The 14,232-nt window shown below is 45.9% G+C and overlaps 1 protein-coding gene across 5 annotated transcripts in view; it reads left to right on the forward strand.

The window, feature by feature from the left end:
- SGK1 (serum/glucocorticoid regulated kinase 1) overlaps window positions 1-13,792 on the forward strand; it is a 109,368-nt gene extending 95,576 nt beyond the window's left edge. Inside the window, exons 1-12 of one of the 5 annotated variants that reach the window (XM_044917492.1) lie at window positions 5,254-5,459; window positions 8,400-8,475; window positions 8,928-9,003; window positions 9,414-9,518; window positions 9,629-9,712; window positions 9,831-9,962; window positions 10,214-10,326; window positions 10,678-10,801; window positions 11,251-11,346; window positions 11,803-11,958; window positions 12,068-12,157; window positions 12,577-13,792. In XM_044917492.1, the coding sequence (XP_044773427.1) occupies window positions 5,426-5,459; window positions 8,400-8,475; window positions 8,928-9,003; window positions 9,414-9,518; window positions 9,629-9,712; window positions 9,831-9,962; window positions 10,214-10,326; window positions 10,678-10,801; window positions 11,251-11,346; window positions 11,803-11,958; window positions 12,068-12,157; window positions 12,577-12,744 (1,254 nt within the window). In that variant the 5' untranslated portion in view covers window positions 5,254-5,425 and the 3' untranslated portion in view covers window positions 12,745-13,792. Of the gene's footprint in view, window positions 1-5,253; window positions 5,460-7,226; window positions 7,373-7,996; window positions 8,258-8,399; window positions 8,476-8,927; window positions 9,004-9,413; window positions 9,519-9,628; window positions 9,713-9,830; window positions 9,963-10,213; window positions 10,327-10,677; window positions 10,802-11,250; window positions 11,347-11,802; window positions 11,959-12,067; window positions 12,158-12,576 lie in introns of those variants that run through there. The other 4 variants (XM_021693649.2, XM_044917494.1, XM_044917491.1 and 1 more) reach the window with 4 other exon arrangements.
- The last annotated feature ends 440 nt before the right edge of the window (window positions 13,793-14,232 follow it).

Consider the following 14,232-nt stretch of genomic DNA (forward strand, 5'->3'; position numbering starts at 1 on the left):
CTATCCAATTTAGCCAAATACATATGGAGTATGTCATCCTTGAGTGTAGCAATGCTGCCCATCTTGGGTCTCTTTCTTAGACCCAGGACTTAGCACTCTGCCTGCACAAAAGCAGGGCTCCATAGAGGTCTGAATGACTAAAACTAACAGGCCACACACAGTCAGTTGGAGCTGTTCTTCTTTCCCTGAGGACAAGCTGAATAACAGAGGAAAAGCGTCCTCTGTGCTAGCTAGCTTTCTCTGATCTGCTTTCAGTGACCCTACCTTCTCCATAGGCCCAAACGTATATTTGATTGTGTCCCATCCACCCGAAACAATTAAAAACTCCTTTGGGTTAGCTTTTAGCTTACTCCCTGCTTGTTCTACTTAAACTTTAGCCTTACTTGATAAATAAGTATTTATTCTGTTATCATGGTATTTAGTTCTTTGGTACAACCCATTCTGGAGCATTGTCCATAAGGAGACCAAAAGAGGAGGAGGACATCCGAAGAACAAAATGGATTGTCTTCTCAGGCCTTTGATGGAATTCCCATCACACAGGCCTGTCCTTGGCCTAGCAGATTAAGTGGCCCATATGGTTCATGGGCTTAAAGCACAGCACATAACCATTATTGTCTTGAGTTGTGGGAGTCATTTGTGTTGTATGATATGTTCTGTTTGTAGTTGTGATGTATGTAGGGTGGGGGTAAGGAACACAGACCTGTCATAGTTCCTGTGTGAGATTCCAACTTGAGTGAGGCACTTACTAAATTCTCTATTTCAGTTATTTTTTGCAATTCATATTAAGTTAGCATCCCTATCATACGGATCATCAAGGTTTAGAGAATCCTTTGTCTAGGATCTCAGAGGTAATGAGCCTCAGGCGTAGCTGACTAACGTGGACCACAAGGAGCCCCACCTTCAGCAAGCTGCCGACACTCCAGAGCTTGCTGAGGGAGGTGACATAAAGGTATATGTAGCTTCCGTTCAGGCTTGAAATCAAAAGGAAGTTCACTAAACTGCTTTACATTCAAACGAATCAACCTTCCACCAGCCATCCTATCCCTGGTTTTCCCACGTCGGTTACTGTTACATTTATCTTATTTTGTTGCTGCAATTTGTAGGCAGGGTTTACAGGAAACAATCCTTGGTTAGGACAAGCTTCTGTTGCTTCTCGCTAGGTAAATTATAGGGTAATAAATGGGAGAGATTTAGGGAGAGGTTGATTCTGGGCAAATTAAAGCTTTCAGGTTTCACTTCAGTCTGGCAAAAGATGTCTGCCAAAAATCCAGGTTCCTTATTTACTCTTGGCACTTGGTAGGTAGAGTGGGGGTGAAAGAGAGCCCTTTATACTGTCTTCATGTAGGTTACAACTTTAATATGTGTGATCCATGAAGGATTCAGCCTGCGAGGAAATTTCAAGCCCTGTGAGGCTTGAATGTTAGGCTGGGCTGGGGGACTTACAGAGAAAGTGAGTGCAGGTGTGTATTCACCTAGGGCAGAGTGAAGGAAGAGGCTCTGAAGGCCAAAGCTCTCTGGATTTCCTTGCCTCTACGCCTGGCATTTTATCATTACAAATCAATATTTTTGAATTGACGGGGCCTTTTAAAACACAAATGCCTAACAATAAAGCTATGTTGTTAACATACAAGGCTTTCAGTAAGGCCATAGTCCTCTTGTGTTTAGAAAATCGAAGATAATACTGAATTTGACTTAAAGAATTTTTCCAATTTACTCTGTGTTATTTTTCATAATCATCCAGAAAATTCTCTGGAAGTCATTTTCCAGGTCAATCGTGTGAGCCAAATATAAAGCTGTCAAATATGTGCTCTTCCTCGCCCTTTGTACTATATTCTGGTTGACAGTTATTTTTTATTTTTATTTATTGCTCATTGGATCATGCTACATTAGACAATGACAACCTCCCAAAGATGAGGATAAGGTGGGGCTCCTGGCTGGCTCAGTCAGTGAAGCATCTGCCTTCGGCTCAGGTCACGATCCCAGAGTCCTGGGATCGAGTTCCACGTCGGGTTCCCTGCTCAGCCGGGTTCTTCTCCCTCTGCATGCCGTTCCCCCTGCCTGTGCTCTCTCTCTCTCTCTCTAATAAGTAAATAAAATCTTAAAAAAAAGGAAAGAAAATGCTATTTTGCTATTGCAGCTGCCGTAGCAAGGGCCCGGTACATTTTGCTTGTGTGAGAGGGCTGAGCAAGGGCCGTATTTCCAAGTCATTCCAGAGGTGCTACGTAACACCTCAGAGTTTGGTACTCGTGCTCTGTCTTCTGCCTAGAATGACATTCCTCTTTTGTCCCCGGCTGACCTTTCCAGGATCAGCACAAATACTATGTCTTTGTGGGAGACTTTCCTCAACAACTGCATGTCTGTTGCTTCTCCCCAGTAGAAAAGTTCTCTCGGTGCTTCTAAGGTAGATTGCTCAGACCTCTGTTACCTCTGTTTTGTTTTGTTTTTTTTATTTTTATTTTATTTATTAATTTATTTTATTTATTAATTTGAGAGAGAGAGAGAGAGCCACTTAACTGACTGAGCCACCCAGGTGCCCTGTTACCTCTGTTTTAACACTCATCATATCCTATCATAATTTATGTGTGTGCTCTCCACTCGGAATGACAGTCTATGAATTTCAAATAACGGGATTATTCATATTGGTGTCCCTTGAGCTTAATATTCATACTTACTTAATAAATGCTTGTTAAATGCTTGCATGAACAAATGGAAGGGAGGGAGGAAGAGAGGGAAGGAGGGAAGGAGGGAGAAAGCCTGGGAGAGAGGGAAGGAGAATCAGGTCAATACCTCCTGTGGCAATTAGCTGAGAGCAGGGCTTCAAGGCCTCTGGCCTTAGCAGGGAGGAGGGTGGAAGGCAATTATTTCCGAGTTTGCAGGACCACAGAGCGCACCAGGGCTGTAGGTGGGAAGCAGGAGAGGCACAGTAGTTAACTTCAGTGACAGGGAAAGGTTACAGGGAGGCGATAAATTCGGTTTCAAAAGCAAGTTTTGCTACTTCACAATTTTGCTTATCATCTGCTCAGCTCAGAAGAAAAATAACAGCAATTGCTGAATCCTCAATAGCTGAAAAGTGCTGTTGGAGAAAACAATCTAAGGCCTCTATACTAGACAGCCATGTGTACATTATGTAGCAAAACCCTATTCCAAGGTTCTTACAGTGTAGAGTCTTGCTTTACTCAAAACCCCTGTCTTGGAAAAGAAATAAGGCCTGCATAAATAAAGCATGTAGTTTTGTGCGTTTTAATAACATTGAATGCTGTTATTCGAAGTAATAGTTATCTATTCAATCAGATCCTTACCTTCTTTTATGCATGTCACTTTTGACAAGTAAGAGTACGAAATGTAATAATCACTATAGAACCTGTGATCTATAGGCTCTTATTTAACCACCACTGCTGATTGCTTACCTATAATAGCTCTTGTGAATAAACTCATTCTCTGTCATCTTTTTCTGTTTGATGAATACTGTAAAAAAAAAAAAGGCATGCATTTGGTGACAAACTTCAACAAAAACTGATCCATTTAGTTGCTCTCTAGAGTAATAATTGTGTTTTTTGGTGTTTCTCTGTACTTTTTTTTTTTTTTTTTTGGTGATGCTCCGGGAAAAGGATTCTATAAGCATCAATGAATGAATCAATAAGCATGGGAACCTAAACTGTGCACATAATTGTTCTAGAATTTTTGGCCCTTTGGGCAATACAAAACAATTATATTCCCATTATCAATGGAAAGTATTGTACCTTACACAGCTGACACTCTTAAGTAGTCGAAGAGCTAAGTCCTTATAAAAATTTTTTTGGGGACACCTGGTGACTCAGTTGGTTAAGTGTCTGACTCTTGGTTTCTATGCAGGTCATGATCTCAGGGTCATGGGATGGAGCCCAGCTTTGGGCTCCCCACTCAGCAGGGACTTGACCTGAGGATTCTCTCTCCCTCTCCCTACCCGCCACCCCGCTTTCTCTCTCTTTCTCTCTAAAATAAATAATAAATCTTTAAAAAATATTTCTCAAAATATTTCCTTTCATATGTTGAGAAATATCAGAAATTTGTTTTCTGAGCCTGCGAATTAAATGAAAAGGGTCCTATCTTAGTAAAGCTTTCAGGTTGCAGTATTTACAGTCCCTCATTAAAGAAAATTAAAGTAGAAGAACTAAGTGATTTTCTGAAGCATTAAAATACACATGCACTGGAAAATGATTTGTTTCAGTGCAAACTTTGTATCTTGGTGAATCATTTCCATTTGAGTGTTTTGATTGCAGCTTCTCCACTCTGAGGCATAAATAAGATTACTGGCTTGGGGGGGGGGGTGCGGAGGTAATTAGCCTATCTCCTACCAAGCCATCTGTATTTTCTGTGACTGCACAAGGTGTCGTAGAGAAATTACCTGGAACTGATTAAACCTCAGGAGAAGTGGGGGAAATTCTGCATTCCAGAGTGGTTCAGCCAGAGAACACGATCGCCCTCTGGGTTGCATTTACAAGCACAATTTGGTGACGCAACTCTGGCCACTTCGCCACCAGGGAGTAAGAGGAAAGGGGCTGGATTCCTCCGGTAGGAAGACGCTCTGGACCAAAGAAAGAGGCTGGCGACGGGAAGGAAGAACAGATCAAGCGTTTGAATAGCGGCCACAGGGCAACCCAAAGCCTGTGCAGAGTTAACAGGCCCGCATCTCACACCGTTCCCCCGTCTACCAGCCCCCCTACCGCATCCACCCGCCGCTGTGTGTCACCTTCCTGTTCGGAAGTCTTAGTAGGTTGCTGGGACAGAACAGGGGGCGCCTGCTCCACCCTTCAGGTATCCGGTTGGAAGAAAAGCCAGTCTCAACAACTTGATTCTCTACGTTAAATGATAAGTTTAGCAGACCGTCCGTCTCCAACTGCCGAACATTAGGGTAGGGGGAGGAAGGAGAACATCAGACGTTCCTTTTCTGTTCCAACCACAAATCATATGGTTGTGCCTCTTCTCTATTCCACTTAGAGCCCTCTAACTTGAATTCCACGTTCCTCCTGGAATGCATGTGGCAGAGCTTCTTTGAAAATATGAATGCTCTGCATGTGTTTTGAATTTTTTCTGGACTGATTTGTGATGATAATCAGTCAAGTTACATTTCTTGTGTGTCTTACTGAGGGTGTAATAAACTCAGGACGCTGATGACTGTAATTTTCTGAGTGATGTTGCAATGGAGAGAATAAATGGCCCAGTGTTGAACTTTGCAGCTTGCTCCCTTCCTGTATGTAAATTGCCTTTATATAAAGTGGGGTACAAAACAGAGCAGGACAGCTGCCTCGCACTCCTCTGCTCCCCCTCATCTCAGCTTCCAGCCTTATCAGGCACATAGCAGGGCGGCTATTCCAGCCATAACTGAGCTCAACCTCCAGCCTCCAGAAAGTAATCCCCGACCTTCATAGCCTAGGCAACCTGAAGAATGAAAGAGGAAGCTATAAAATCCCCTTTGAAAGGTTTGTGTACTTTTATTACTATAATTTGGAGGGAATGGGTAAAACGAAGATGCTTTAGAGGATCTGAGGTTCCTTGGCCTGGGGAAGGCACAGGAGGTGGGGACGCAGGGCATGGTGTCTGATGGAAGGTTTCTCAGTTTCACGTTTTAAGAACAAACAAGCAGAAATCTTGGTGCAGGTTGGTGTTTCTGGGCAGGCTTTGCCACATTTGTGCTCTCTCTCTCTCTCTCTCTCTTTTATTAAGTTCAATTAGCCAACAGATAGTACATCATTAGTTTTTGATGTAGTGATTCATGGGTTGCATATAACACCCAGGGCAAATTTGCTCTCTTAAAAGGGGGCGGAATGGTGTGGGATAAGGGACCGGCTGGGCTAGTTGAAATGGAACACGCAGTATGGGGGGCACTGGCGGTAACAAAGTCGTATTATATGAAGAATCCATGGAAGAGGAAGCAGTAATGGGCCAGTTACTGTGATTTGGAGTTTCCTAAACCTTGCTTGAGTTGGGAGCGTCAGTATCAGACACTGAGAAGTGTTTTAACAGTGGGTGCTGAGCAACATTTCCCAGCCACTCTCCAGGAGAGATAATGTGTGTTCCCTTCTCCCAGTCTGGGGCTGTTGCAACTGAGCAAACCAAGAAGCCTCGGAGGCTACAGATCATATTAGGGCAAATGAGGTGGCTGTGGCTGCAAAACATATCCCTGCCCAGGACGAAAGAAAAACCGCTTCACATGCTATTCTTGGGTTTGACAGCTGGTATTTCGGAGTGTGTCAGACCCAGTATGCAACTCAGAAACGGCAGGGCCCTTGACAGTCAGGGGTTAGGGCAGGGCAGCCACCGCAGAGAGCACCAGCAAGCGCCAGGTACCGGCCCGGCAAACCTTAGTAACTTGCAGCCGCCGTCTCCCGCTCTGGCCCCGTCGCTCTGCTTGTGGCTCCCCCGCCCAGCGCTGGCCCGAGTCCCCGCGCCGGCGGTCAGACTGCAGCGCCCAGGCATCTCCCAGCGGCGGGGGGACGGGAAGGCCCCGCACCGCTGCTCTGCCGAGCTACCCTCTCTCCTCCGCTTTCTGGAGCGCAGGCACCCGGCTACTCTTCACGAGGCCGCGAGTCTCAGTTTACTTGGGACTTGCGAGAAAAAGCAAGGTGGTTAAACTGTAAGAAGACTCCTGGGTCAGCGCTGAAATAAACCGGAGGGGTAGGGAAGACGAGGACAAACTGAGGGTTTTTAAGACAATGTAACGCGCCCTTGCAGAGTTTTCAGGTGGGAGAGCGGGAGAGGGAATCGGGGAGTCGCCGCCGCCCGGGGTCACGCCAGGTCGGCGCCTCGCACGGAGCCACCACTCCCCGAACTTGCCACTTCCTCACGTGTTCTTGGCGTGGCGGAGATTAAAGATGCAAGAAAAAAAAAATTACATGCGGAACGGACAGAATGTTCTCAAAGATTAGGGGGAAAAAAGTGAAACGCAGATTGTACTTTTTTTTTTCCTTTAGTGCAGAGACGAATTTTATTTCCGCCCCCTCCCCTACACATTCCTGACCTCTCCCTCCCCCTTCCCTCTTTCTTTCCTTCCTTCCTCCGCTTCCAAGTTTTGGGATTTTGCAGCCTTGCTTGGCTTTGGCCAAAAGCACAAAAAAGGCGTTTTCGGAAGCGGCTCGGCCGTGCACAAGGGCCATTTGTTTGTTTTGGGTCTCGGGGCAGGAAATCTTGCCCGGCCTGAGTCACGGCGGCTCCTTCAAGGAAACGTCAGTGTTCTCCTGTCGCCCTCGCCCGCTGCGCGCCCGGCGGCCGCTGCCCATGGGGGAGATGCAGGGCGCGCTGGCCAGGGCCCGGCTCGAGTCTCTGCTCCGGCCCCGCCACAAAAAGAGGGCCGAGGCGCAGAAACGCAGCGAGTCCTTTCTGCTGACCGGCCTGGGTAAGCGCCGCGGCCGCCACGCGGGGACTGTCCCGCTCCGCCGCTAGTCGCTCGGCTCCGGCGAGAGGGACCGGGGGTGGGTGCGCGTTCGCAGGGCGGAGGGACGGAGGCCTGGGGAGAGGGCGGCGGGAGCGGAGGACCCGCCCGGCGTCCCGGACCCACGGTGACCCCGCAGATGAGGGCGCGCGGGGCCACCCTCGCCCGACGGACACCTCGGGCTGGTGGTGCGCGGCCGCCGGGTGGGGGCTGATGAGGCTGCCGGGGGAGTGAGGGAAGAGGGCCGGCTCCGGGACCGGGAGGGAATCGGCAGTCAGGGTTTGACAAACCAGAGCGGGCATAGAGCCACCGGCTGGCCGAGCACCGGGCGGAAAGCGCCCCGGTGCCGCGACTCCGATTTCCTAGCTGGGCGGAATAAATGAGAAAGGTGGAAAATTACCCCGGACTCTCCCTCCCCCCACCCCCCGCCTGCGGTTTCCCTCTCTCCGGCCGGGGAGCCGAGAGAGGCAGATTAACAGACCCGCGCCGGGCCTCCCGGGCAGTCCCCGCGCCCCCCGCCCCCGCCCCGGTCTCGACCTCTGGCCGGGGGCCGAACGGTCCGCCGCCGCCCGGGAGGGAGCAGCCTGCAGGGCAGCGCGACCGCCGGAGGCGGGGCTTGGGCGGGGCCTGGGCGGGGCCGCTTCCTGATTGTCGCGTTGGCCCCGCCCCTGCGGCGGCTCAGGGCTTATAAAGCGGGCGGCAAGGCGCGCGGCCAGTGTTGGCTGAGCCGGTCTCCCGTCACTAACGACACCCTGCGCGCTCTTTCTGCGGAGATGACGGTGAAAACCGAGGCTGCTAGGGGCACCCTCACTTACTCCAGAATGAGGGGAATGGTAGCAATTCTCATCGGTGAGTGTAGGAATTAATACTGAACTTCTAGGATATGTGAGGTGGAAATTTTTTTAAGGTCGCGCGTGAGATTAGTGTGTGTGGCGTCGGACGTTACGAAGCCATCTAGACGTTTGTTTATTTCTCCTCTCTTAATTCACAGCTTTCATGAAACAGAGGAGGATGGGCCTGAACGACTTTATTCAGAAGATTGCCAATAACTCCTATGCATGCAAACAGTAAGTTTTGGAGAGGACCGGGAGAAATAAAAATAAGTAGCAGAGTTTCAATTTACCAGCAGTAAAGACACATTCTCATCAGAGGGTTGAGATCAGAAAGCTGAAGCCTTCCCCGGGGGTGGGAGCCCTTTTCTCTTTTAAGTCCCAGTTGAAGAAAACATTTTAAACATTAAAACTAATGGGCTGATTTGGCCAGTCCTGGAGCTGTAAGATAAAATATTCATGTTTGCCTAATTCACCCCCTGTTGCGGTGAAGGACAATCCTCATCCCTGTATTTAACTGGGTTTATTATTTCCTTTGGCTATTATTTTCTTTAACTGAGTAATTTCTTTGGGTGTTTTTGGTTGAAACACTCCGAACTGTTCGGGAAAAGTTGAGCCAGAAACTACTGGTGTTACTGTGCCCCCTTGTGTCGAGTTAAGGAGGTTCTAAGTTGTTCCTTTCTCTGCAGCCCTGAAGTTCAGTCCATTTTGAAAATCTCCCAACCTCAGGAGCCTGAGCTTATGAATGCCAACCCTTCTCCTCCAGTAAGTATTCTCTATTTGTGATGCTTCTGTAGAGGGATCTTGTAAATGAGTCAGTTAGTATTCCTACATTGATGGATTACAATAGCATTTCTAGAAATTAGTATTAAGACAGGAATGCCTAGTTAATGGCATAACAAGTGACATAAGCACTTACTTAACTATTGAGTCAGTGAAGTATTTTAAAAGGCCTATTGCCTCAAAGTTGTATCTGGTTACAACACGATTGTGTACAATTTCCATACTCCCATTTGAAATATTAATGTGTATGGATGAAAAGTAGTCTTGGTTGTGTCTATGATGTGTGGTGGCTTGCCTCAGTCATTTGCAGATGTAGCACTTTTACATTGCCTGCCCTTGATTGTTGTGTTCCTTTGAAGCAAGGATACTAAAAGAAAACTTTTCTTTTCCAGCCAAGTCCTTCTCAGCAAATCAACCTTGGCCCATCATCCAATCCTCATGCTAAACCATCTGACTTTCACTTCTTGAAAGTGATTGGGAAAGGCAGTTTTGGGAAGGTAATTTCAGATCTGAAGACCTCATAATTTATAGTCTTTCATTCACATTCATTTAACATTCTCCGTGGGTATAGATAGCAAAATGATTTTTTTTGTTGTTGAAATTCCAGGTTCTTCTAGCAAGACACAAAGCAGAAGAAGCATTCTATGCAGTCAAAGTTTTACAGAAGAAAGCCATCCTGAAAAAGAAGGAGGTACGAAATGCACTTGATGGACTGGAGCTGGAGATAGACATTCATTGAGTGGTTTTACCTTGGAATTTTGGTACCAAGTCGAAATTTGCCACTAAATCTTTAATTGCCCTTTTTCTAGGAAAAGCATATCATGTCAGAACGGAATGTTCTACTGAAGAATGTGAAACACCCTTTCCTGGTGGGCCTTCACTTCTCTTTCCAAACTGCTGACAAATTGTACTTTGTCCTTGACTACATCAACGGTGGAGAGGTGAGCTAACCTTTAGGTGTCTGGGCATGGCATTCCTGGTTTTAGTTTGAGAGGAAAGTTTTTCAATGATATTTAGGGGGGAAAAGTTACCAGAATTAGCCTTTCCTTCAACCTGAAGGTTGCAAATAGTTAACAGACTATTTAAGGCCACTTCCTGCAATTGTCCCCTTTAGCTATATATGTCGAGACTAATTAAATGCATTGTTATCAAGCCTTGGCAACCCAGCCTAACTTTGTTCTGTCTCCTGCAGCTGTTCTACCATCTCCAGAGGGAGCGTTGCTTCCTGGAACCACGGGCTCGCTTCTATGCTGCTGAAATAGCCAGTGCCTTGGGTTACCTGCACTCCCTGAACATCGTTTATAGGTAAGCTGGAGAGCTCTCAAGGTTACCTTCCCGGGTAGAAAGGAGACTGAGCCCTGGTCTTTGACGGAGCCTTAAAATAATTTGTATTTATTTACAGCTTGGTCACCTAAAACCAGATCCCCTGGCATGTGAGCTGCCTTGACTCCATGCCACCAGGGAACTAGCCAGCTAGGATTGTGCTTAATCCAGAATAGATTAGCAGAACAAGGACTCCCTTTTTTTATTCACTATACAGCTACAGTGAATTGGAAATGCTTCTAACACCCCGAGCTATTATTTCACAGAGGCTTTCTTATGAAGTGAAATTAACTTAACACAACTTTTTTTTTTTTTTTTTTTTTTTTTTTGCAGAGACTTAAAACCAGAGAATATTCTGCTGGATTCACAGGGACACATTGTCCTTACTGATTTTGGGCTCTGCAAGGAGAACATCGAACACAATGGCACGACATCCACCTTCTGTGGCACGCCTGAGGTAGGAGCACTCTCCACTTAGTGCCTGGTCTGCCCCCTCCTGGGAGAGCCAAGTGCAAAAATTAAGTTCTACCAGAAGGATAGATTGTTCTCGGAGGTTTCTCAGTCCAGTTGAGTGCAAGGAAAATACATTTGCTGTTTGATGCAGCATGAGAAATCCCAAGGCCTCATGTTGCTTTCATTAAGACCAGCTTTTTGCAAAAGCCATGTCATAAATAGGTTGTAAATTCCCACGTAAGCTATCTGTTGGCTGCCCAGTCGCTTCCTAAATACCAGTACACATACCTGGCCAGTCAGCCTTCCAGTCCAGCAGTTTTATCAGGAAGTAATGTAAAGAAATGTATCCTGCAAGTGGATCCAGGGTCTGAGCCCTTTCAAAGTGCATGCCTGGTCGTGGGATTGCGTGGTTTCACAGACTTCTAAACTCTGTTTTCCTGCTTTGTGTTTCAGTATCTCGCCCCCGAGGTGCTCCATAAGCAGCCTTATGACAGGACCGTGGACTGGTGGTGCCTGGGGGCCGTCTTATATGAGATGCTGTATGGCCTGGTGAGTTGAGAGCCATGGCATCTTGCCCCTGGTTTGATAGTGCTCCCTAGAATGGGGTCGTCTTAAAATCCAGACTTACCAGACACACAAGCCCCATTGCAGATCTGGTCATTGTGTTTTGCCCCTTTATCAATAAGCTTATCAGATGCTGATAAGAGAGGCCTATTGGTTATTTTATAAGTGTTTTGGAGTAAGCTCTTAGTGAATTTTTCTTTCGTAAATTCACGTTTGACTAGATATGACCCCCTTAATCCATGTGAGGGAAAATGTGGCTTATTAGCGTCTACTCCCTGATAAGGGTCGTGAAATAGACATATAAAAATCCAGGGCAAAGAAAACCTATTAAGGGAAAGACTTTGTCAAATCTAGCTTAACCTGGTTGAAGACTTTTTCTCTGTTGGTCGTGTGTGCTGTACAAACCTTCCAACTGAGCATTAATTTCCCCTCTTCTTTCAGCCTCCTTTTTACAGCCGAAACACAGCTGAGATGTATGACAACATTCTGAACAAGCCCCTCCAGCTGAAGCCAAATATTACGAATTCTGCCAGACACCTCCTGGAGGGCCTCCTGCAGAAGGACAGGACAAAGAGGCTGGGCGCCAAGGACGACTTTGTGAGTACCTTTTTCCTGTTCTCCTGGGCTGTCTGGGAAGCACACTAGATCCCCACTGCCCTTCTTGAATTCCACCTGTCTAAACTCATCTCCTGTTTCTTCTCGACAGATGGAGATTAAGAATCATGTCTTCTTCTCCCTGATTAACTGGGATGATCTCATTAATAAGAAGATTACTCCCCCTTTTAACCCAAATGTGGTGAGTATCTCTTTCTTCTGAGTATAGGAGGGCCCAAAGGACACTTCTTGAAGTCAAGAGTTGGTGGTGGTAGAGGGGAGGGCCCCAAGGAATACATTGGCAGATCCTTTATTCACAAACCATTATTTTCCCAGGTAAAAAGTAGAACTTTTGTCCCAACCAAGCTAACATAACCTTTCCACACATTCATCAATTACAGTATCAAAGGATGAAAAGTGAACACTCTCCTCGTTATTTAAACTTTATGTGGCCTGTGGGTTTTTTTTGCCTGAAATAGATGGTTATTATGGGAGTTTCCATATAGTACCCCAAATACTGAGTTCCAGTATTTAAAGCCCAAAATGAGGATTTCCCTGTCCTGTCTGCACACTGAATTCTTGACACTGAGTTTTTTTTTTTTTTTTTCCTTCCCTCAATAGAGTGGACCTAGTGACCTACGGCACTTCGATCCTGAGTTCACCGAAGAGCCAGTCCCCAACTCCATCGGCAGGTCCCCCGACAGCATCCTCCTCACAGCCAGCGTCAAGGAAGCGGCCGAGGCCTTCCTAGGCTTTTCCTATGCGCCTCCTATGGACTCTTTCCTCTGAACAGCCCTCGGGGTGGTCTTGAAGGATTTTGTGTGTGTTTGTAAGCGTTTTAGTTAGCCTCGTGGCAGAGCTGCCCGCTGACAGGACATCTTAAAAGAGAATTTGCACATCTCTGGAAGCTTGCACATCTTGGCAGTCTTATTGCACACTGTTTGCTGGAAGCTTTTTGAAGAGCACATCCTCCTCAGTGAGCTCATGAGGTTTTCATTTTTATTCTTCCTTCCAACATGGTGCTATCTCTGCAATGAGCATCTGCGTGCTGCCGTAGACAGATGCAGTAGTCTTATTAGGATGATGCAGTTCTAAGAAGGGTTTTCGGAAGGTCTGTCTGGGCCGTGATAACGAATCTTATGAAATGTGCCTTTTCTGATGAGATCGTGTTAGCTCCAAAGCTTTTCCTGTTGCAGAGTGTTTCAGTTCTTTATTTTTCCTTGTGGATTTACTGTGTGAACAGTGGTATGAGTGTGGTATGCTTGATCACAGATGGGTTTAGTTCTAAGCATCAATGTGACACTTGCAGGGCACTACAATGTGGGACATTGTTTGTTTCTTCCATATTTGGAAGATAAATTTATGTGTAGACCGTTTTTGTTTTTTTTTTTGTAAGATACACTTAATAACTAAAATTTATTGAAAATGGTCTTGCAATGACTTGTATCCAGATGCTTAAAGAAAGCATTGCTGCTACAAATATTTCTATTTTTAGAAAGGGTTTTTATGGACCAATGCCCCAGTTGTCGGTCAAAGCCTGGTATTTTCATTGTTTAAAATGTCACCTGTAAAATGGGCATTATTTATGTTTTTCTTTTCTTTTTTTTTTTTGCATTCCTGATAATTGTATGTATTGTATAAAGAAAGTCTGTACATTGGGTTATAACACTAGTATATTTAAACTTACAGGCTTATTTGTAATGTAAACCACCATTTTAATGTACTGTAATTAACATGGTTATAATATGTACAATTCTTTCCCCCCTCCCCACCACACAACTTTTTTTGTGTGTGATAAACCAACTTTGGTTTGCAATAAAACCTTGAAAAATATTTACATAAATTGTGTCATGTGTGTTATTTTGTATATCTGGGTTGGGGCTGAGTGGGGTGGGGAGGGATAACAATGGGTCCATTTAAAAATTTATAACCCTGGGAAACTTTCTTTGCAGCTCAGTGGTTGGCCCTCAACAGTAGCAGCTTCAGACTCCAGGGAGGTATAGAGTGGTCCTAAAGCCAGTTTATCTTCCGGGTCTTAGCAGTGTTTTATGATGTCAGTCAAACAAACTCTTCTCAATGTACAAATCCATTTCCCAAGGACAGCCATGAAGCCATGTTCTCTGTATTGCCTACCCTCTGAAGTTGGCTGTTCGTCCTGACATTTGGCTTGCCTAAAGTAACAGGTAATTCTTTCAACAACTACTTCGGGTGCCTACTCTGGGCCAAGCCCCGCTCTGGTGTTGGGGATGTAGCAGCGGGCAAAGCAGACAAATCTCT

The sequence above is a fragment of the Neomonachus schauinslandi genome, chromosome 8 (assembly GCF_002201575.2).
Source record: "Neomonachus schauinslandi chromosome 8, ASM220157v2, whole genome shotgun sequence".
In the NCBI taxonomy this organism is placed as follows: Eukaryota; Metazoa; Chordata; class Mammalia; order Carnivora; family Phocidae; genus Neomonachus; species Neomonachus schauinslandi.